Source organism: Micrasema longulum, unplaced genomic scaffold (genome assembly GCF_059751315.1).
Source record: "Micrasema longulum isolate JH-2025_06_02 unplaced genomic scaffold, ASM5975131v1 h1tg000805l, whole genome shotgun sequence".
Classification (NCBI taxonomy): Eukaryota; Metazoa; Arthropoda; class Insecta; order Trichoptera; family Brachycentridae; genus Micrasema; species Micrasema longulum.
This window is the reverse complement of record NW_028277997.1, coordinates 177,310-202,451: the sequence shown is the minus strand read 5'-3', so window position 1 is coordinate 202,451 and position 25,142 is coordinate 177,310. Positions and strand designations below refer to the sequence as shown.

Here is a 25,142-nt window from a genome sequence, read left to right as displayed (position 1 = left end):
CGTAGGTGATCACTACAGCGAAAGCATCTCGATCCTGCGCTACTCTCATATTCCTCAGCCAGGACGACTGCTAGTTGGATGTCCTCGCCATAGTGATTCCTGAGAATAAAATGACCAAAGTGATTCTCTGGTGTATTTTTCTGTCGGGGTTACCTTCCCTTAGCTGATTGGTTCTGATTTAAAGGGGCCAAAAACTCGCCTTTCATCCTCTCGTTATCTGCTGTGATCGCCCCGTTATGAGTGTGATCCCACTGCCCGGGGTTCGCGACGTGAACGATAACGAGTCGGACTGCAAATGCAACGAGGCGTTTGCAGTATTTTATAGAATCACACACTCCAGCAAGATGTGACTCACTGCGACCCTACTGACATTTTGAACCCCTTATTTTGTGTACAAATCCTATTATAAAACTAAAACGAAAAACCAACTAAACTAACCATAGAAAAATCAAGTTATTTTTTTCAAATTTATTATTTTGGGTATCCACCTTACCGCCAACTTATTTTCAAATATTGATGCTCATCGTTGATTAAATGATTTTTTTCAGTGTACATTTTTCGATTCGGGATTAAGAATAAGTATTCTATTTTACTTCTTATCTATCCAGCTATCCGTACGTAAAAAATATGTCGATCGGGCGCTCCAGTGAGACGTGAGGGAAACACAATCAAACAAACACACTTTGGCATTAATTATGTGACTATCGATTTAATAAATTTGTAACGTATTTTTACTAGAAATAGGAAAATAAGTACATGAGCAAATTACCAAAACTCTTAAATTTTCAATAATACTTTCGCGTGTAATGAGATAATGATTCAATTACACTGTAACTGTGAAAAACCGTACTTAAATCTCATTCGATTCGTCAAAAAATCCAATTTATTAAATCATTAAAACTCCTTAGATTTATTAACAGAAGCACAACTGACTTCAAAAATATCAATACCCTTAAAACTCTCTTCTGTTCCCTAGTTCACCCGTACCTAGAGTATTATTCTGTTATCTGGTCTCAATATTATGATGTTCACATCAAAAATATTGAATCGGTTCAACATCGATTTTTAAGAAAGATAGGCTGAAGGTTGGGCTTATCCAGAAACCAATATACGTATAATGAGTTAGAAACTACCTTACACATATATCTTCTCTTCAAGACTTTCGAAATAAATCCGACCTTCTTGTTCTAGTCCTATTTCAAATTCTTAACTCACTCTTTGATACGCCTGAACTACTGAAGCTAATAAAATTAAATATCCCAACTAGAAACCTCAGACAAAACTTACTCTTTCATACCGATAACCATAGAACTAACTATGGTTTTCATTCCCCTATGTTCAGAATCTTTAGATCTGCCAACAAATATACCAATATTGATTTCTTTGATAACAAGTCGTCTTCTTTCAAACGATCACTGAGTCAAATTCAATTATAAATACCCCTCACCCGCTTCCACTCCCACCAAGTCTACTATATATACCATTGTGTCTTTCAACTTTCTTTTATAATAATTTTCTACGCATAAATATGTTCTTAAAAATGCCCGTTGGGCGTTTATGTAGATAAATATATAAACAGATATTTATTAATATTCGAAAGTACACTTTTCATTCGAGTACATGAAAAATAACACTGACAGCTGCAAGCGCTGCACGCTAGTTTCATATCACAAATAAATATGAACTATGGTGATTTATTAAAATTGTTGAAGGCAACGCTATATTTTCTATATATTAGATGTAGCTAGTAAAGAGATTTCGTGTCTTTTTGTCATACGTCAGTAGTAACTAATCATTTATTACATTTTTTAAAGGATATTCTATAAATTATGATTTGGGTAAAATATGAAAATCCGTTTTAAAATTTATAAATATTTTATTCCATAAACACATTCTATTATTTATAAAATAATCAACGGTTTCATAATTCATTTTAGTTGTGGTTTTAAATACTGCAAACAGTTAGTTGCTACTTTATAATTGATCAATAAATTTATAATTCAAAAGCGTATATGGCTTTCTGAATGACAAAAGAAAGGAAATTCAACAATACATTTTAGTACATAAATGCTGCACTTATGAGTATCTTCACCTTTTCATAAATTATTTACCTATATTACCTATATTTGTTTAATTATATTGTATAACTGTTCAATATTTCATTTTAATGCAATCCACCTAGAAAACGTCAAAGAATTTTTATAATTTTTGTCAACAAGCAACCAATGTTTTGTTTCTATAATCATTGTGTACATTTTTTTATTTAGCTTGTAACACTTTTAAGACAATTTCATTTTTTTATTGAGATAAGTTAGAAAGGATAAAATGGACTATCTTTCCATGTTTTTGGGTCAATGATCCTGTAGTCCAGATTAAAGTCATCAATTTTTGCAATCTCTTCGGGTGTCAGCTTAAAATCAAACACGTCAATATTCTGTTCAATTCTTGACGGGGTGACGGATTTTGGGATGGGGATCAAATCACGATCAACCTGTAAAAAAACGTTTCGTCAATAAATAAAAATATCCTAAACGAATACAAGAAGTAAGGAATAATAATATTACAATCGTAATTAATTGTAGTGCTTTCAGATTTCGTAAACACGGTAGACACGAGCCTTTTGCTGGTGAAGTGAACTAACTGATATTTTAACCTATTCGAGCCTGAAGGTAAAAAAAATCCCTAAGGAGATACCAGGAATACACATACTAAAATGTTGTAAAAACCACATTTAAAAAAAAAAAAAAAGCTGTGTTATGATTGCCATGGTAGTGTTTATAAAACCGTTTCATAATGTTACTAGTTTTCTGCGAAATTCATACATTTAAAAAAAACTGTTGCGAGTGGATGATGTATGACATTTTTTTTACATTTTTTTTTTTACATTTTTTTTTTGCACCGCAACAGGCCAGGAGGCCTAATTACAGTGGTGAATTACATCACAGAGCACCCAGGCTTGAGAAAAATCACATTTTAATTTTTGTGTTCTCACCGGGAATCGAACCCGGAACCTTCCGTGCGTGAGTCAAGCGTCTTGACCACTACACCACGGAGGCCGCCATGACATGATTATTAAACTGTAAAGCGATGAATTGTAATGTTTTATGTTGGCACTGGAGGAAAGCAATGACAAATGTGAATTATTATTGAAAGATTTCGACAGAAAAATATTTTTATAGTTTTGACATATTCTTAGCATTATGCAAAAGGATAATGCAAGAAAATAAATCAATATGATCATTAGCAACAAAAAAAATATAAAAAAAGCTACCTGTGGAACCTAGACACCGGCCCGGGAGGGTTAAAGGTGAAGTAAATTCAATACTTATATTACATTTTTATAATCCAAAAACATATTTTTCCTGTTTTTTTATGTCCAAAACATCCGTGTTAATAAAAAATATCAAAAAATTTGGCCATAAAATCATAGATTCAAAACATCGAATACGAAAGTTTGTTAATTTCGTCAGTTGGTTCACTTGCCCTCCAAAAGGCTCATAATATGATCTAAAAATAATCAACATGCACATTTTAAACATACTCTGTGCTTGCAAGTTAACTACACCCAAGTAATATTAGTTCGATTTAACTTAAATCTTGATAAACAAAATTGAATATAAGATGGAACTGAGACGCTTTAGTCATGTGAAACGAATGGATGACGAAATGATGAATGGTAGCGTTGGACGAGGACGACCTAAAAAGACGTAGCATGATCGGATAAACCAAAATCTCAGGTCTGATCACGTCAAAAGCAGACACAACTGAAGAGCATGTATCACAAGATTTTGCGGCCTCCTTAGTGTAGTGGTCAAGACGCTTGACTCACGCACCGAAAGTTCCGGGTTCGATTCCCGGTGAGAACACAAAAATTACATGGTGATTTTTCTCAAGCCTGGGTATTCTGTGATGTAATTCACCAGTGTAATTGGGCCTCCTGGCTTGTTGTGGTGCAAAAATAAATCAAATCAATTCAAATCAAATCAAGATGTATAAATGAGGAAGAAGGTAGAAGTGTATGACAGGATAGACGTGCGTGGTGGTTCATCAATGTGATAATAGCAGTAAAAGCTCAAACTATATCCCTAAACTATAATGTCGACGTTCTATCTTAAAATTAATAAAGCATACATAACAAACTTTTTTATTATTTTTTTTTAAAGAATTATAACATTTATTCACGTTGTGGTGCAGTGTTAAGCGAGTGTAGCTACTGTGTCTAAGAACCCAGTTCGACTCCCAACGAGATATATATAAACATCGATTCAGATGTGCATCATCGTACGTATGGCACTGAAACGCGCTAACTTTTCATATGCAACATGATAGAGGACTTGGCTAAACAGAATTCAATATATTGTATGTAATTCCCACTTTACATCGAACCTCTAATCCTGTTGCCTTTCTTACAACCGCCTTTCTTGTAACCGTTTTCCAAATATACCCTCCCAATTATCATGAAATTAATTCAAGGCATTTTTAGTTTATTTTATTTTTATACAGGATGACTGGAACTGAACCCCCCATAGCAAATTTGCACATAGAAGAGGTCATTTGCTAATTATTGGATATTACTTTCTCTAGCTAAAATAGTTTGGGAGATATGTCAATTTTTATAATTTATTGAGATTTTTCTAAAATTTAATGACCTTTAAGCATTTATAACTATAAGTTATTTAATTATTTTTTTATTATTTGATGGTATTCATAAACATTTGTGATTAAAATACGTCGGAATTTTCTTCAAACTAGAGTCAAAAAATTAGCCATTACGCTTAAAAATACTTAAACAAAACTTTACCATAAAATTCAACCTTATATTAAAAAAACTACGGTGTTTCAATAATGTCTTCTACTCTAAGTTAGTTCTTTAGTTCATCACCTTTTTTTAAAGCGTAATGTTTTATTTCGTAACCCTAGTTTAAGGGAAATTCCGACGTATTTTTATTACAAATGTTTACGACTACCAACAAAAATTTAAAAAAATACTGAACTAATGTTCTGAATTCTTGAAGGTCAAATTATAGAAAAATCTCAATTCAGTATAAAAATTTAAATGGTTCCCAAACTATAAAAAATTAGTTAAGGAAAGTAAGGTCCAATAATTAGCAAATGACATCATCTATGTGCGAATTTGCTATGGCGGGCTTAGTTCCAGTCAACTGTATGATTTATAACTTATTTCGTTCTCTTTTCATATGTATGTTTTTCACGTTTATTATTATTTTAGTTGGTTGGAATAAATTGATCAGTAATCATCGCAAAAACTTGTAAAGTACTGCGCACAAAATTTTCTAATTAATTTTTCAAAAACGAAAAAACGCGAAAATATTTAGGTATGTTTTGATGCTGACCAGGTATCTTAAAACGATCTGGACTGTGCTTTTGTTGTATTTGCTCCCCATGGCAGTCAGGATAGGATCGTCCAAGCGAGGAGATGGAGGTTCTCCGACCTTGAACCTCCTCTCGGCCATGGATCCCAGGGGAGAATATGCCACAATGTGGATTCCCCTTTCGTGGCAGAACGAAACCAACTTCTTCTGAGTGAGGTTGGGATTGACCTGAAATGAAGCATTAATACCATTAGCTTGGTGTACATGATACGAACTGTTACGAAATCATTTGTAAACATATTTTATTATCCTTAACCTCGCTGTTTTTATAAAGCAATCTTATATCTGAACCACTTTAGTATCGCTGAAGTCCATTCATCCATCCATCAAAATGAATTCCAAATAATAGCAAATGGCGATTTTTTTTTGTTTTTAATTATCGGAAAACAGAATACGTGTAAATAATTCATCATCGGCATACCCATTTGCACCCAAACACAAAATGCAGCGTAGGTACCACAATATTTTGTTATTTAAGGGTATGGTCATTTAATTTAATTTTAATTTAATTTAATTTTTAATCTTAAAGTAGGGCACACATATCATACATATTGTTATGTGTGTTCTAATAATAACATTGCAAATATATTTAATTTATAAATTGTTTATCACATATATCTTGACCATTATTTTAAATTTTGATATGTTTTTTTCTTCATAAATATTTTTTTCCATTTCGTAATACTTTTTAATTGCTTTAAATAAAATAGAATTTTGTGACTTTGCCTTTTTCCTAAATGGAAGTCTAATTTTGTTCTTTTCTCTAGTATTGTGATCGTGTTCATGCTGGTTCCGATAATTTTTTTTCCAAAATTCTGTTTTTTTATTAGAGTTTATAATTTTATGAACAAATATCATTGTATTATTAGTCTTTGACTTCAGGTACCAGTCCAGGTATAACAAAATATTGCAGTTTTAAACAACCTTAAAATTCTCCGTTAATGTTCCAAAAACATTTGCGCGTTATGGTGCTGTGTGTGTGTGGCACATGCAAAAAATTAGAGATTTTAAATCGAAAAAGTGTAATATTCAAACGATTTATAGTTGAAGTCAAAAGTAAAGTATGCTTCAATCTGATTGCTAAATAAATCAAAATAATCATTAGCTCATGCTCGCAGTGCAGTTTAGTTAAGGTGACATCGATTTAAACCTTAAAATATTAAAAAGACATTATCTTGAACTGAATTCTTAGCTGTTTTTTTTTAAATGGCGTCAAATGCGATATAGTTATTATAATTATAAATACTAGATCTTTAATCAGTTTCAACAAAAATATTACAGACCTCGATTTGATTGACAACAGGTTTGACTTTTGAAGAAGCCAACAGCTTCTGCAGTTGTTCTTCGTTGAAATTTGATACTCCGATAGATCTGGTTAGACCTTGGCGCTGGGCATCCTCTAACCCTTTCCAAGTTTCCACAAAATCAACATTTGTAAAATTGCCAACATCCTGAAAAACGAACACCATATTATACTCGTACATGCTAAAAAAATTATTGAAACTGTTATATAATTTCTGTGTAATAACCAAACATTGACGGTGAGAGAAGAAATGCCCTGGATTTACAGCCGGTGTTTGGGCCCAGTGTTTGATATATTTATTTTTTTTAGAAAAAAATAACTATTTGCATTCTTATGATTTACCCAAATATTTAATTTTGAGGGCCATTTTCAGCGAGTTGTAAATAACTCACCAGGTAGAGTGGGATCCGAACCACGGACCTTTGAGCCGCAAATCCGAGACACTTACTACTTTTCTTGCCGTAGAGTCGCTTTAGTTCGTTTTTGTCCAACATACCATTTTTAACGAAATATAGTTAAGTGTACAGGAGTTCTGAGAAAGCCTTTATTTATAAAATTCAAATGTTATATTCTCAGGTTTTAACGAATTATGTCTTAAGTTGTGTTAATTATTTACAATTTAAATTATTGACAATGGAGTTTTATCATGAATTATCTACAAAAAACATCCATAATTGTTTATGCCTATTTTGAAAATAAACCTTTAAATAAATTTGTGTTCTGGTCTGTGTGATAAAAACGAACTGAAGCGACTATTTATTATTTTACTTAATTGATCTTTTCGATCTTTTAAAAAAAAAAAATCCTTTATTTTCGAAATCGATAATTTTTTTATTTTTTTTTGTATTTCGGTGTTGTATGCCATTGACTTCGGATTTACTCTAAAAACGTGTTACGTATACCCAGTCATCATTTATTACATCCATTATTTTTCTAAGAAAAATCGATGTATCTATAATAGAGATTTCGCATATTCAATTTGGGTGTTAGCACATCCCTAAGTAGTATCTAGTCAGGTGGCTGTTCTTTGACAAATCGTACTGCAGTCATTTATTTATTCAATTAAATTTACATTTGAATTCTGAATACTGTATGATACAATCGGAGATAATAACATGTTACCGACATTGTTGTACTGTTTAAAGGATACAAAGGTTTTGCTTGAGAAAATTAAAATAATCTATGGTAAAAATATTTGTAAAAAGGTAGGATAAAGAAACTTGGACAAAAGTATTAACCACCTACATATTTGTGGCCCAAATGACTAGTTTTTCTAATTTGAAAATTGTTTACGAATCAAATTTACAAAACCAAAATATCATAACAATTTACAATCGACTGCAACGTGGATGATATCACCTTTTTTCATAATAAAACATATGCGTTTATGTCTGAACTTAACAAAAAAATAATTAAAAGAGTTTTTTTTTTAGATAAGAAATCATTGTTAGCTATAACAGAACAGGTATTATACCTGGGTCGCGATTACAAACGCTATCTTCATCGGTACATATCGATACGGCATAAACTAACATCAATATTTATGTAAGAAAATGTGTATATTTGTGTAAAAATTCAGAGTATCTTCTTCGGTAACCCATAATTGAACATGTTTAGAAAAAAAATTTGTAAACATTTTCTATTTTTCAGACAGAAAACTTAATTTTACTTTATAGATATAATTTTTTTCATCCCATTAGAAAATGGACCCAGGTGTACATATCAGGTGGAGCCATCTATTAGTTAAAATATTTCTTTTTAAATATATTCAAAAGAAAATAATTTTAAAAACTTAAAAAATATTATGCGTTTTAAAATAACTAGATAAGTCTTTCTGAAGATAGAAAAAAAAACATCCCCTTTTCTTTCTCTGGAAAATTACATTTTAAGCGAATGTCAAGATTTAAAAAAAAAGGTTCTCAATTGAAATAAGTGCGGACATTGTCGGCAACGATCTTCTAAATGAAGTGGGAAATTTGATTTGAAAAATGTTTTCTTCCACGCGGTCAAAATTAGAGTATTTTATTATACGCCGAAGTTTCTCGAAAATGTAGGAAAAAAATAAGTACCTACTTTGAACTAAGTCACAAGTTCTTGTAAATCGGTCAATCAATTACAGCATTGCCATGTATTGTGATAGATTTTCGGTTTTCGAGTGGCCATTTTTTTCAACATTTTTGACGAGTCATTATTTATATTATAATTTATATTAATTTTCCATAACGATAAGAATTGATAACCACACGATGGATATTCATGTGTTCATGTCATCTATACGTTATTAAGTATACTTATAAATAATAAATGGCGAAATATTAGTTCATTTGCATAACAAATATTTAATAATACAGATAGATGTATGCATTCAGATAATATCATAGCGAGATGAAAAAAAATCCATTTGGTAAAGCGGATGATTTGATTTTGATAGTGTGAGATTCCTGGGCAATAAAGATCTATCAACCTTTAGAAGTAAATCGTTACAATTAATTTATTAAAATAAAATATCACTTACGTCGACACTGACGGGCCAGTGAATGAGATAAAGGTCAATGTAATCCAGACCTAGATTCTTCAGAGATTCTTTAATAGCGGGAACCACTTGTTCCTGGCGATGTTGGTTATTCCATAACTGAGAAAACAAAAGATTTTTTATTAGATAAAACAGAAAACATAAAATAATAACACTGGCGGCCAGTGACACAGCTATGGTAATGAGTTTCACATGCTTACAGACATCCAAGGACACTTTTTCTGAATCCCAGCTATAGATGCAAATAGGGAAATATCACATACTACGAATACCAATAAAAATATATGAAATGAATTTAGAATAATTCATTGTATTTTCAAAATCAATATGGATATTGTGGAGAAATGTTTTCAGACATAAATGAAAAAAATAAATTTAATAAAAATCCGTTGCTATAAAAACGCAACATGTTTGGCCGTGGTAGTAGTGACGTCAAGATTCTTGTTCATGTTCTAAACTAATTTGAATAGGCAGGAGCAAATAAACATAAATCGTGACGTATTAGAAGCGTGACCAATGGAATGACCCTTTTGCGGGAATTCAAAATTACAAATTAAAAATATTTTTCATGATACTAATAATTATTAGCAAAAATTAGCAAAAAATTTTTTTTTTACTGAACAGTATTTCATTGATATTTATTACTTTAAAAATGTTTCAAAAAGTGATATTTCCTTATTGACTGACTTCTTAAACTATATTATCTTCTTGTAAAACATATATGAGTGATCATCGTCTAATACTGGATATGGGAGTTATTCACGATACACTGACTGGACGTCTAAATAGCCTGACTCTAGTATGAAAATTATCCCTTATACTCCTTACTAGCGTACTTGTCATAAATCAAACTGTTTATTCCATATACCATCCGTTCATACGAACTGTGCCCAGAACTCTCCATTTGTAAGCTTCGCTTTTCAAACTTTCATTTATATTCACCCTTTTGATTGTAATAAAATGACATTAATGCGCGCTCTAAAATTAATACTAAATGCTAGACTTTAAGTCTTGTGATATATCAACTTGTTTGTGTTCTCTATCATATTTAAAAAATCTTACAATGTTATACGGTTTACAAATATTAATTCACTCTGTTTTTACAAATTCACATATACACCCTCACATGCACACACTCATAATTTATATTTAAGTATTTATTTATTCTTATTTTATTTTATTTATTATTATATACCCAAAGAGGACTTTTACGTGACGGGTATAAAATTTTAATTCAAGCTTTTCATGACATAGCAAGTCAATATGTAGGGAATCGAATAATGTAAGTTATTTGAATTTTATGGACGTAAGAATTTTCGATCTAAAAATTGACGATGGTAAACAAAACGTAATTTCTTCATATTTGTTTCCGAGCCGGTGTAGTCTGACAATTGGAGAATTTACAAAATAATTTTGTCTCTCAGACTCCTTTTAGTGGTTTTATTTTATGTTTTTTTCCTTTATACTTTTTTTCTGTGTTACTGATGATGTCCTTAAATAACATAAAAAAATATGAAAATCTTTTGCATATGCATCGTGGGTTGATATTTCTTTATTTCAAATTGTTAAAAGGAATAGCAATATTTGCCAAATCTGAGATTGAGTTACTATGGGAATAACGTGTCCTTTTACTATACGTCAGTGAATACTTAAATAGGAATGAAGTTAATTAAAAGATACAGTTAATTTATGAAAGTCTTCAAAATTTACAATGGCTTCCTTTCTCATATTTATTCTTTAAACAATACAAATAAAGTGTCCCCACTCGGGCCGAAGACATTTAGCAATAAACTTTTTTTTTTTTGTGAGAATATAATATAAGTTCAAGAAAACACAGAGTAATTACAAAATTTTAAAACAGTTTAAAAAACTACACATATTATAGTTTCTCTCAATAAACCCATGTATTATTTTTAATTATTTAACGAACAAAAAAATGGGGAGCAGATACTTCAAGGTTCGGCTAAATGACAAAATCCATTTAACTTCTACCTAATCAACCATTTATTTTTTTAAAGCCTTTTAAACATTTTCTAGTTTCTGATATTGATTTAATGGACAGAGAAAGTAGGTTGTAGATTTTGATTGTATATTACTTAGAGACTCTTTGAACGGAAGTTAAGTTAGTTTGTCTTTGTTTCGAGGATCTTGTGATAATATTATTGGTATGTGGTGTAGTGTTGGGATTTGTTTATCATTTAATCGTTGCACAGTTACATGTGTTGAGTGAGAGTAGATTTTAAATGTTAGTATAATAAATATTAATCCTCTGTACTGTAAGTATAGAGCAACCCGGCGCTTTGTAACAGGGGGACTACATAGTTTTAATCCCATCATCGCTCGTGCAACATTCGGCATTCGGAAACTAAACGTTCAGGTACGAAGACAAGTTCAGTAACTTAATCAAAAGTTACATAGAAACTCAGTTAGGTAAAGGAATATTACTATTAGAAACTTAAGTTCGAATACCCTAAGCTGGTTTCAAATACAAATTCCGTGTGTCAGAAAAGATATTTCAAGGTTTTTCTGTTACTATATTAAATGCAAAATTACAAAATACAATAATTTTTAACAACTGTTTTCCTCCACTTTTCTCTTACCCAGTTAATTCTTATTCATTTACATACATTTTTTTCTTCTAGATTTGATGGATTATTTTTCTTTTCCCCTTTTAAATGCGTGTTTAGTTAGTAAAATTTTTGCCTGGTTTATTTAGTGTTTTCTGTTTATGTTTTTACGTATCCGATAATGTTATCTTGTTATTTACAATTCATCATAAACTCTTATCCACACCCGATGGTACATAGGTCACTGCGTTGTTCAACCAAATGCCGTGTATTTAAATCATCCGTTACAAGAAGTTACAAGAACAATTAAACATTTTAGTAAAAAACCACCTTTAAAAATAAATATTTTATATCAACTTTCCCAGGAATCAAACCGTAGACACATCAACCACTGCACTACGAGGTGGACTATTCTCCATCATTTTCAGTTTTTCGACTTGAGTGTAGCCGGACAAGTCGAAAACTGTCGTTCATGATTCTGGTTCTATATCACATATAGAACTGTATTCTTTATCCTCCTAGACACGAACTATGATACTTCATGCATACAAATTAATAAACCTTATGCGTAAATAAATAAATAAAATTTCTACAAAAATCCATTTTCCTGGAAGTAGATACTCATTTATCTATTTAAATCTTCAAGTACAAATAATTAGTACTTAAGCAGACTTATTGCTAAAAGTAATACCATCAGCCAACTTAAAAAACAGACGGGTCTAAAAAATAAAAAATTTGTACTAAAAACAAAATATGTATGAAAAGATACAGGGAAAAAAAATTAATTTTAAAAAACAGCTGTTTTTTTAATGGGGATATAGGACTTGCGCATATAAACTTAAATATATGTACATTATGTATACATGTTAAACGATGAAGAATGCGTAATCAGGTTTAGAAGGAGAGAGAAAGAGCAGCTAAGGAATTTAAAAAAAAATATTGTTTGAAAAAATTTATAAAATGAAGGAAGGTCAGGGTTCTAAGGATATGTAGTATTGTTTCGGGCGTTTCTTGGAGGTGGCCAGAGAAGGTGCATTTTTTATAAGAAAAGGTAGCTCGTTCCAAAGTTTAGCACCTTGACAGAAAAGGAATTGCTGAAAAATGATGTGCTATGTTGAGGAACGGAAGTATCCTCTCCTGAGAAGAGCGAAGCGAATGGCCATGATTGGAAAGATTAATTAAATTCGCTGCAAGAAGTGCTAATATCTCAGATTCACTTTTCTATGGGTGACTACTTACTGCATAGTTAATATCAATTTTGGTTCAGTTCAAATAAGTTCTTAGCATCAATGCGATCTGTGCGTATGTATATATGTATGTATATATGCGTACGTATATATGTTTATATTTACCTTACTAGTTATGAAGACATCTTCCCTCCTGACTGTACCATCCCTTATCTTGGCTTTGACTCCTTGCCCCACATACTTTTCTGTCTTATAGTATGCAGCAGTATCTATGTGCCTGTATCCTGCCGCTATTGCAATTTCTACTGCATTTTGTATTTCTGTAGGATCTCCACCTCCCTGAAAAAAAAAACCACCTTATAAACATCGATAAATTATATTACGCAACATTTAATTATTTTTTTATTTATTTTTTATTGTATTTCATTTTATTTTATTTTATTTTATTTTATTTTATTTTATTTTATTTTATTTTATTTTATTTTATTTTATTTTATTTTATTTTATTTTATTTTATTTTATTTTATTTTATTTTATTTTATTTTATTTTATTTTATTTTATTTTATTTTATTTTATTTTATTTTATTTTATTTTATTTTATTTTATTTTATTTTATTTTATTTTATTTTATTTTATTTTATTTTATTTTATTTTATTTTATTTTATTTTATTTTATTTTATTTTATTTTATTTTATTTTATTTTATTTTATTTTATTTTATTTTATTTTATTTCATTTTATTTTATTTTATTATGACACGAATGCTTGAAAAGAGGATAAGGAGGGGAAGGGAGATTTACATTTTTATTATTGTAATGTCTACTAAGTTACATAATGCATTTTTATTGTAAATTTTACATCTGAGTGATATTTGTGTTGTCTATGTCTTTAAATTTTGTATTATACTTTTAGAAATTCACCAAATTGTTTAAACACAATCAAAGCATTAACATATCTTAAAAATATATTTTGAAGAAGGGTTTTGAATGTATCGATATATCAACAATAATTTAAGTATCCAAATTTTTGTAAACAAAAACCGGATTAACAGAGATGAAGAACATTTTTGAAGAAGAAGGAGGTTTGGATTTTGTCTAAGAAAAGAAATCATTAAAGGAGAATGCTGCGAGATAGATTTATATAATATTAAGCGTATTGTCCAGGTGCTTATTAAAACATATGTTAAAGTAATATTTTTTATTTAAAGTATTTTTTAATAATATGCATGCTTCCACCTTCCATTATGTTGTATCCCTACTCAACACAAAGCTCTTGGCCTCATAGAATTAGAGATGCGTTATTATTATTCTTGTAATGTGTATCTTTACATGAATAAATAAATAAATTCAATTAATATACCAGTCTAGGTATTTAAAGGAGTTATGACCGGTCATTGGCTGGTTTAAGTGGATTGTTTCCGCTCTTTAACTTCACATAGATCAACACATGAAAGAATTGAAGTAATGTAGATGTTTAAACACAGGCAGAATTGTGAAGAAAGCATTATAATAAAAACGTGTGTTACATGGCCACTTAAACCAGCCAATGACATATCACAAGCCCTGTAATTGCATAGACTTCGATATTCCCTTCTATAGAACGTTCTTCATCTCTGTTGTAATATATTAGTATTATAATACGAAATTAGAGCAGAATGCAAGGCTGAGTTAAGCATTATCGACAAAATTAAGAAAGGTCTTTTGCGATGGTTCGGTCATGTGGAGCGAATGAATGATGAAAGAACGGCTAAAAAGATTTATGATGCGAATGTGTCTGGTTGTAGAAGTCAAGGAAGGCCGAGAAAGACATGGCATGATCAGGTACAACAAATTCTTGAAAGTGGTCATTTGAAAAGTCGGAATAATCGACGTGCGTGCATGAGAAGATGTATGAATGTGAAGGAAGCAAAGGAAGTGTGCCAGGACAGAGTGGTGTGGCGTTTTATCCTCTCTGCCTACCCCCCCGGGGAAATGGCGTGATGGTTAGTTAGTTAGTTAGTTAATATTTTTAAACAATTAAACTTCTTACCGAACCCTCTCCTATACTCTCACCCCTATAAAGATACATACATTTGCACCATCATCTACGCACCCTGACACACAAATTCACACACGCACATACACCTTCATTCACATCCTCACATACATATACACACGTGAACACATACGTCGCACAAACACGTTATTTATTTTATTTATACACACACTATGCAAATTCTCTCCTATAATATTATTCTCGTATGCAGGCACCGTAGCGCAGTGGATAAACGGCCGACTGTTAAACTGACGGCGCGGGTTTGATTCTCGCCAGTTGCGTGAAAAAAATCCAACAAAGATTTATTTCTTCATTGGTCTAGATGTTGTGATATATTATTTATAAATTCCTTCCATATCATTTCTTTTCCACCTGCTGACAAGCCTCTAGAAAAGAGGCTTATCAGCAAGTTTTTTTAACTGGTTCTTATATAGTAAACATATATTATATTTACTTATTGTTGTGAAATAAATTTGTGTGAAAATTCCTTATAAAATAAAACTAATTTAATTATTGCAAACTTCATTAAAATGAAAGCTAAAGCGGGTGATAAACTGAAAGAAACATAGAACAAAAGTGAAATATAAAGTTTGAGTAAGTAATTATATTATCGAGCCATAATTGGCAAAACATCGTAACTGATAAAAAAAATATTTTATAGAACACTTCTTCCTCTCAATTAACAAGGAATACTCTTTGAAAATCTAACTCTGTTTCCACTATTTATTTTGGTATAAAATTAGATAAATATTAGAAACAAAACTTGGTTCACATTAAATCGAACCAAGTTTTGACAACTTGCAAAAATGAGAAAAAATATTAGCCAGTAAAATACTTCTCCCGTCGGTTACGATATTTAGACGATCATTGCCCATTATCCAGATCAAGATCTGTTCCATGTAGCTTAGAATATTTTTTTAATGAATATGACAAACCAAATACCTTTTTAATTTGTCTGTAATATGTTTTGAACATATCGTTAGCCTAAAAAAATAATATGATAATTTACAAATAATCCCGTTAGATGTTTGCAAAACAGGTATATATTTCGTTTACCATCAGCTAACCTATTATTATGATTACATAATTAATTATCTTTTAAACCAGGTTTTTGAAAAAACGTAAGATGTTCAATAAACCACTTTCATTTTTCGAGGTCCACCTGATATTTAATAGTCAATAAAAATGCCAGTATGCGACTTAAATTGGTAAGAAAAGTAATAATTTGAATACCTACAATTTTGTCAGAAAACTGGTTTTAAAAAAAAAATCCATATGGATTATGAGTCAGTTTAAAATTTTTAGAAGAATTTTCAACTCAATTAGAGAAAAAGTTATTTTGTGTTATTTTTATTGACAAATTTTTCAACATTAACGGAGAACCCTTTTGTCAAGAGTTGCCTTATTCCACCCACCGTATGATAGCATTAATCATTTAATCAGTTATCTCACACACAGTGTTTAATATTTCGAAAAAGCTCTTAAGGACGGAACCAATTTTCAAGAGAAATGCTCAGAACTGATTTTCCTCAAGGGGAAGGATTCAAGTCGGAAACTCCTTGATGATAAAATATTGGCGACCTAGTCTTCATTATTTTTTTTTTGTTACTGGGGTCTTAAAAAAAGTCGAAATATTTTTCCGCAGTTGTCTTTTTTCTTATTTTTTCCTCTGGATTACAATGAAAGCATCCTCCTCTTTCCCGAAACTGTTTATACAGACGTGAGTCTTTCTTCAGTTTCGCATATCAATATCAATTTTTTTTTTCATAACTAAGCGAAAATTTAATATTTCTTTACAATCAAACCGTGGAAATAACAAAACAAAGAAACTTAAACTTAATATACAAATAAAATAAAAAGGAATCATTTCATTAGTTACTTAAACCTTGACCAAGAAGCTTGTTTGCTTTGAAACCAGTCGGTGAAAAATAAAAATAAGTGGTTAAAAACAAAGTTGTTTTATTTATTTTATAAGTTATTTTAATTGAAAAACCACATGATGCTGACCCTATCCTGAACTTTGTAAAAAAGAAAATTGTTTCTTTTGAAATATTTCATTTTCAGGAAATAGCTTAATAAATTTAAATTAACCTTAAACGGACGCACTCTCTAAACACGAAGTTTTACTTTATTAGATAGGTAGGAACTTTATCATAAATGATTTATTTATATACCGTATGTAATTTCATTCTTATTTGAAAAAAAATATCAATAAATAAAAAATAACAAAAATCGTCATCGCGTATTATTTAATAATCATGACGTGCATCATTCTAAATAACTGTAATTAAATAATATCAAATTGGATTAGTCTTCCAGTGGATCTTATCCCAATAAGTGAGTTTTTCTACTAATCAATTAAATTATTACAAAATTTTAGACTTTCTTAAATTAACTAAATTGCAAGAACGAAGAACATCGACCGATCTTATGACTTTATATAAAATAATAAAACCAATGTTTGATACCCCTGATCTACTGGAATTGATTTCATTCTATGTACCACCTAGATTAAGCAGAACATCTACAATATTTTATTGTCAAAATTATCGAACGGTAGCTCAATATAACTCACCTATTGTTAGATTACAGAATACCGGGAATGAATATGCATCACATTTTGATATATTTAGTTTATCTCTGCCTAACTTAAAAAATAAAGTGACCAACATATTTTTATCAAAAAGAGCAAATCATCTTCAGAGGATTGGGTTGGAATAGTTATAATTTGATTGATTAATGTATTTTGTTATTGTATAATTTCTTTAATATATGTATGTATTTCAAGTAATTAATAATGTGTACAGTACAGTATTAATATTTCATACTCGTTTTTTTTTTTTTTTTAAATATTTTTATCTCTAAGCACTCTTTATACCACATATATGTAAATGGCAGAAATGCCGTATATAAATAAATAAATAAATAAATAAGCTTTTTGATAGTACAGTCAGACAAGAATAACTCATTTATCCAATAATTAGATTTATGATAAGTTATTATTTTCGTCTCCAGTGTATATCGTCCAGAATCGTAATATTAGTAGTCAAAGTTCAACTTACCACAGCGGTTCCCAGTCCCAATACTGGAATTTCGTTGCCATCGTTCAAGCGCAGGGTGGTCGCCTTCCCCGATCTGAAATTCTAAAACATTAACTCAATTCAAGCAGACGTTGGAGAAATTTTAATAAGCAACCTCCACCACGCCTCGATGAACCAATCCTCCATTCAGGGATATAATTTGTGGGGTGAATTTGAACGGAATATTGGCAGTAATGCTGCAATAGTAACAAAATGGACGTATTTGAATTGATTTTTCTTAATTTTTGTAAGATTTTAAAATATTAATTCATTTTTTATCAGATTCCCATATGTATTTCTTAAATCTCTATTGTGTTTTGATAATGCTTAGTCAAATTAAAGAATTATCTTATTAATGCTTTATTTTATAAAAAAAAAAATATATGCTGCCTACTTCAGAATAGATATTTACTGTGAAATAAAAAAGTGTTAAACAAACTGGTTTAAGAAGAAATATAAACAAAAGAACAGTGTTTTCAGGCGTTGCTTAGTAGGTGAAATAATTCAGCCAGATGAATCTCACTTATATCAATAAAGGTTTCAGCACTCGTCAAAATGCTCGTCATTTATTTATTTATTTAACACTCTATATACATGTACAATTTATATACATATAAGAGCAGGCATATTGCCTTAAGGCAATTTCTTCCTACCTACCCAAACCGTTCAGCTTGAGAAAATTACAAGTACATGGACATATTGAATCTTACAATTTTATACAAAATTTAAAACAAAGATTAACAAAATAAGTATAAAAAATATAAAAAATTATCACTATACTGTGAAGAGTGGAGAGGGGGTGGAAGGAAAGAAGAAGGATACAGGAACAATTTAAATATTTACATAGTGTCATTTCAATCGTGACTTAAATGTAAGTAAAGAAGGGGCGAGGCGTCTCTAACATTAGCGGGTAGATTATTCCACAGTCAATCAGCTACTACTTTTCATCTCTGTTGTAATATATGAATCTTAATTACTATTCTCATCTACGGATGCAAATCGTTACACCTCACTAGGGCCCAAAACAGAAAACTTCTGCGTTTTGAGAACAGGTGTATCAGAAAAATCTCGGCAGTGCGATGGTTTGACTTTGTGAGGTATGAAGTAATAAGAGAACGGACGCAGCAAACTCCGGTGACAACTGTCGTCAAGCGGGCGCGATACAGTTGGCTAGGCCATATACTGCGGATGCCTCCTGAGATCCTTAAACACACTTGCCTACTTTACAAGGCATGAGGTTCTTTAGGCCCTGGAAACGCAGTGCTGACTGTTTGACGGCAGTTTATGTCAAAACTTCGGGACGAGAACCTGACTTAAGAGGTCGCTAAGGAGTTGGCAGCCGATAGAGATGCGTGGAGGCTCTTTGTAGACACCATGTGCTATAACTAGGCAGTAGCATGATAATGATGAATATCTTTTCAGGGGGTTGAACCCAGTGTTTGTCAAAAAAAAATTGAAAAAACTCAAAATAATGTTGACAAATTATAATAATTTTTCATGTAATCACATATTTTCATATACTTATGAAACCCCTTATAGATTGGCATTAATGAAACAATGAACTAACATACATAACCTAAACATGGTAGTTAGTCATGGCATGATCTATCCAGATATGGCGAGTATCTCAAGTCAGGAGTGATAACTCCGCTTGCTTCTTGCATGCTTGCCCTTGCTATAGGAACTCATCGACAGTACTGTTTAGTTAGATTTTGTTAACTGTTCTAAGGATCCTCGGCAGAGGGAAAAATTAATGTGACGTTGGTTCATAAATTTCTTACAACAAAGACAGCATTGGTACGCAAGTTACGGTGAGGTACATTAAGGTTGATCTGAGCAAGGATATTATGGGCATCTAGATAGATTTTATTTTGTGAAAGAATATTAAACACGCCAAATTCCCTCTGAACTCTAAACTGAAAATGTAAATGCCGAACACTCCTCTAGTGGAACGGAAGGCCTGGTGACTACTGCCAACAGGCCGGCTTCTCCTGAAGAGTTTTGAATGATTTTCTCTCCACATGACCAAATGCTGAGAAGTTCCTGATTAGCCCACATTAATATATCCCTCCTGATCCCAATAGTTTAGATAAATTTTAAGATATTTAATTGCAGAAAAATCCACTTTTTGAAATATAAACCTTGTATATTATAAGCAAGGTAAATAATAAAGCAACTCCCATGTAAAAAAATAAAAAATAAAAAAAACATTAGTATATCCCTCCTGATCCCAACAGTTTAGATTAATTTAAAGAAATTTTTCTCCATATAAAAAAAAAAATAAAAAAACTGAAAATGTAAAAGTATTCTAGACGATCATAACTGTTAATGGTAAGTGTATTAATACAAATATTCACACAAATAATTATCTTATCTGGTTTTTATTGTTTATTTATGCTATAAACCAATAAAGTAATATTCGTACTATTTGCACTTTTACAATGCGGTGCAAAGTACTAGGTATTAGTAAAATGTTTGGTTTGGGGAAAGTCGGCACAAGTATTGTGTGGTTTGAATCATGGCTATTATTGGTCCATAGAACGAATACATTTCTAAATTGAATACCACTCCACTGACAAAGACTTAACGGTCGTAAATTATAGTTTTTTAGGTATGAAAACTATGTAGGTGAAAATGTGCATAAGCAATGAGACATATACACAATAGTCAAATGTAAAAATTTGCAATTTTTTTCTTAGATAGATTTCTTTTAAATCAGCATATATTTGAGTACGTGTCTGATCTTGTTTTTTTTTTTAAATCACTTCTTAATTTATAATACATATAAAGTATCAAAAAACGTACATACGATTATTTAAAAAAACATTATATCAATATTATGTTTTTTGGGCATGGTATTATTGATTTATTTATTTTAAAGAAACAAACAGTGGTCAATGATATAATAACATTGAAAAAAAATACGGTTTAAAGACAGACCAGCGAAGTTTCTAAATAAGAATCTTATATATTATTAAATTGTGTTACAACAAAAGGGTGTGTTTATGTGTATTTGTATGAGAGTAAGTGTAGATGTGTGTTTAGGTGTGTGTAAGTGTAGCATCATTAAATAGTAAGTGGTACCGTATCGCAGACAGAAATAATGAGCCTTAATTTATTTTTAAATAAATTAAGGGGCATGAAAATATATCAATAGATGAAAAAAAGCATTAAAGTTAGAGCAAGAACGATAGAGGAAAGAGTGTTGTGCATAGTTAGTGCTACAGACTGGCAGATGGAATAAATACTTATTTCTTGTCACGCGCAAGGGGACATTTAGATTAATTTTGGTGAGTAGGTTAAAAGAGTCTTCTTTATTATTTAATAATTTATGGAAATAGCGTAATTCAAAATTGTATTTAAAACGCATAATTTTCTTTTAATTGGTTTATTCAACAAAAATATACGCATTTTGGCAATCTTATTTCTATAAACAATATCCTCTAGCCAAACAAAAAGCAGACATAATTTGTACGGTTGAAAAAAGTTACAAAGAAATGCATTTTACATATTTATTTTCGAATTAAATCCGTTTTTTATTAGGAAGATAGAGTTTGTGCACATTAACTTAAAAATGAAAATACTTTTGTTTTACTCATAATATGATAAGAAATGTGGGATCAAGAAACGATTTTGGAAAGAGACAGGAAGAGGATCCGGGAAAGAAAATAAATTTTAAAAATTTAACTTTTAGAAAATAATGGGGAGTTACGGTTCTCGGGATATTAAATATTTCAGGAGTTCATTAAAAGTAGCCAAGGAAGGTGCATTTTTTTGCGAAGAAGTAGCTCATTTCGAATTTCGGAGTATAAACGAATTGAAAGGACGGGTATTTTAAATATACGTTATTAAAACATCAACGTGCAAAAGCAGGTCTAATTATCGTGTGTTAATCTCTATAAAGGGTTTAAATTATAACAGATTCGTCATACTTTTCCAAAAAAATACTACGACTCTTTGAATATTGTCCCCAACATTATTTTAAGTAAATAGACAATCAAATGTACCCATGTATGTAAATTCATTTACGGGAGTTATGAAATAACATGAGAAAGTTCAGCCCTACGGGAAATTGGATATAAAAAATTTAACCTTAAAATTAGAGCAATACATTGTACGCGAAGATTTTAATAAAAACGAACTACTTTGAATGATTTCTTCCGAATCAACCGATGGTAAGAGAATTGTGATAGGTTTTCGGTTTACGGTATGTCAACTGATGAATCAGCAAAACTCGTCGAGAAGAAGGGGAAGAGAACTTGAGACGTCACACGCGAAGTAATTTAAAACTCACAAAACTTAAAAAAATCTATGCGCTGATAATACGATACATAATTTATTTTTTTTTGAATCTATAAACGTTAAAAAATAACCACTGAACTTTTTCATTGTCTGCCTTGTAGTCTAATGGTCAGCGCATTTGAAAAAGTGTTTTTATACAATATTGCTGTGTAAAATCCCTGGACTGGCACCTGAGGCGCAAAACTGATAACCTCATTCATGTTACCAAAAAAATGATCGAAATATGTTGCCACTGGATCTCATAATGTAAAACGGGAATGATAATGATGAGAAACTATGTATATTTGGATGAATTGAATGATTTAACTGCCTACTTAAGAGTTATGTACAAATCCCGTTCTAAGACATATGATCTATCATTTTATCGAATATCTCATTTTTCATTCAAATATTTTTCAAAATAAAATCCTGAAATGGTTTAATGAAGTTATAGTCCATTACGATCTGGACATGATTAAAAATATCGTTCTATGTTAGCATTTTTTTATTACGGCGTAATATCATATAATCCATTTTACCGTAATTAAAAAAGTATGCAACAAATATAAATATCATTAAAGTTACGTGTCAGAATTTTGAACGCGTTATCAGGAGTTCAAAAACAAAAACAGATAACAAGCGGAACTTACCGCATAGCACGATACGAAGCACATAAACAATGAAGATATTACTACCAGATTCTGCATGTTGTACTGTTTGCTGACCACTGAGACACGACGGACCAAGTTGAGACACAGTTTGTGATCGACTGACGAAACAAGTGAGTGTACAGTGTGTAGTGTAGTGTATAATGTATACCCACTACCCACTTCCAACTTCCAACCAAACATGTGTAGAATGATTGTGTACCATTCACCGTTGTATTTGCCTCGAGAGATACCGACTTGTTGACCTCGCCTCAGATCAATGGCTCGCGGTTTCATCTCAATATCTGGGGGATACAGTTATGCATGGATGATATAATGTGCCGGTTTCGGGCTCGTGTTGTGTGCCGATTTAATAGCGCAAAAATGATTTATCGACGTCCACTAGACCAATTGACAAGACGCAAAAATTTTGTGCATTATTAATTTATTATTGAAAATGCATTACAAAAAGCCATCATACTATTAAACTTAAAAGCTACCGTATTTATTTAAACTAAGCTACCTCTACCTACCATGGAATTACTTCTCTACAATACTCCAGATTGTGTGCAGACCAACAACTGCTTCACGAAATTATGACAGGAATAGTTGACTGCGCGGATTACTTAGTTTAATAACAATAAATGTTCCAGCCAGGATTTGTAGACGGTAAAACCTGTTTTATGTACCAATAAGAAAAATATTGTATGTTAAAAAAGTTTTTTTTCGTAGGACTTTTTCAGTGAACAATACTAAATTCAAAAACATAGACTACACAAACGTCACTCTGTCAGATTTAAAATTGACACTTAAAATGCATTATGTAACTTAAAAGACATTATTATAATAAATATGTACATCTCCCTTACCCTCCTTGCCCTCCCAATTTACAATAACTGTTCTTCAAAATAATAAAAAACTCATACGTATTTATATAATATGTATTATTTTTTCTTTACTAACTTTGAATACTTTGTGGAAATCTGTTATTGGTTTATACAATGTAGCTGTTGCTTACTATAAATATGTATGTAGAACTGTTGGTTTCCCAAATAAAATAAAATAAAATAAATATTACGTCAGAGTGACGCAGTAACAACGTGAGGTTACATTTCTAATTACCCTCCAAAGGACTGGGTATGGATTTATATAAAGCATGTTTTGGTCCTATGGAGGGGTAGATTAATAAAAAAATAATAACATTTGTTGTTCGCAAGCGGCATCCTCAGATTCACGCGAAATTCTATTTCTCAAGCACAAGAAGTATATGGTTTTCAAGTGAATACCATTAGCGACCCATTAAAATAAAAATACACGATTTTTAATCGCGAAGAACATTAAGATCGGCCAGTGGGGATTTTACCAGATGGCTAAGTGCCTAATGCAGCATAGCTCTAGGTATATTATATCCTGTAGAGTACGTAATTTCTACCACCAGCTAACTAAATAATACAATATTTACTATGTAAGTACATGAGACTTGTACAAGCATATTTTAGGTAAAAAAAGTACCACTTTTCAATAATCATGTTCCCTAACTGGGGTAAATATGTCGAGACTTAAAATATTTCACACCTTTAAAAGAATAGTGACAAAAATCTCCCCAGAACCTCAAAAATATGGTATTCAGTTACTTTTTTCCAGAATGGGTCATAATCATCATTTCTTTTCCGCACTTATGGTGCATACGGCACTGCATCAGTACCCTAATTGCAGCGTATCTTGATTTTTTTTTACATGAACGTAAGATGATCAGTCTTACAATTCAGGTACCAGTCCAAGGACTATGAAATATTCTAGTGTGAAAACACCCCTTTAAATAAATATTTCATTTCAACCATGTCGAGAATCGAGCGCGAGATCTCTTGCACGGTAGGCAAACGCGCTGGTAAATATTTTTTACGATCTTGATTATTTTGACATATTTTAACAGCCAACTTAATTATTTATTTATTTTTGAAGGGAATAACCCGCTAAGCCTCTATTTACATGCTTGTCAGTGGGTAAGAAAGAGGGGATATGAAAGCAGGTAATGAAATATATACCATAACACCCAGACTAATTGAAAAAAACCTTTGTTGGATTTTTTTCTAGCAACTGGCGGGAATCGAACCCG

At 31.1% G+C, this 25,142-nt stretch overlaps 1 protein-coding gene across 1 annotated transcript; it reads right to left on the bottom strand.

Moving 5' to 3' along the window:
- Positions 1-1,856: 1,856 nt before the first annotated feature.
- Positions 1,857-23,185, bottom strand: LOC148278946 (aldo-keto reductase AKR2E4-like). The gene is made up of 7 exons (XM_088230676.1): positions 23,030-23,185; positions 18,081-18,161; positions 13,149-13,322; positions 9,212-9,328; positions 6,677-6,844; positions 5,355-5,561; positions 1,857-2,491 (listed from the first exon to the last, which is right to left on the bottom strand). The coding sequence occupies exons 1-7, from the start codon at positions 23,084-23,086 to the stop codon at positions 2,312-2,314; spliced, it is 984 nt and encodes a 327-aa protein (XP_088086802.1). The 5' UTR covers positions 23,087-23,185; the 3' UTR covers positions 1,857-2,311.
- Between the last annotated feature and the right edge of the window lie 1,957 nt (positions 23,186-25,142).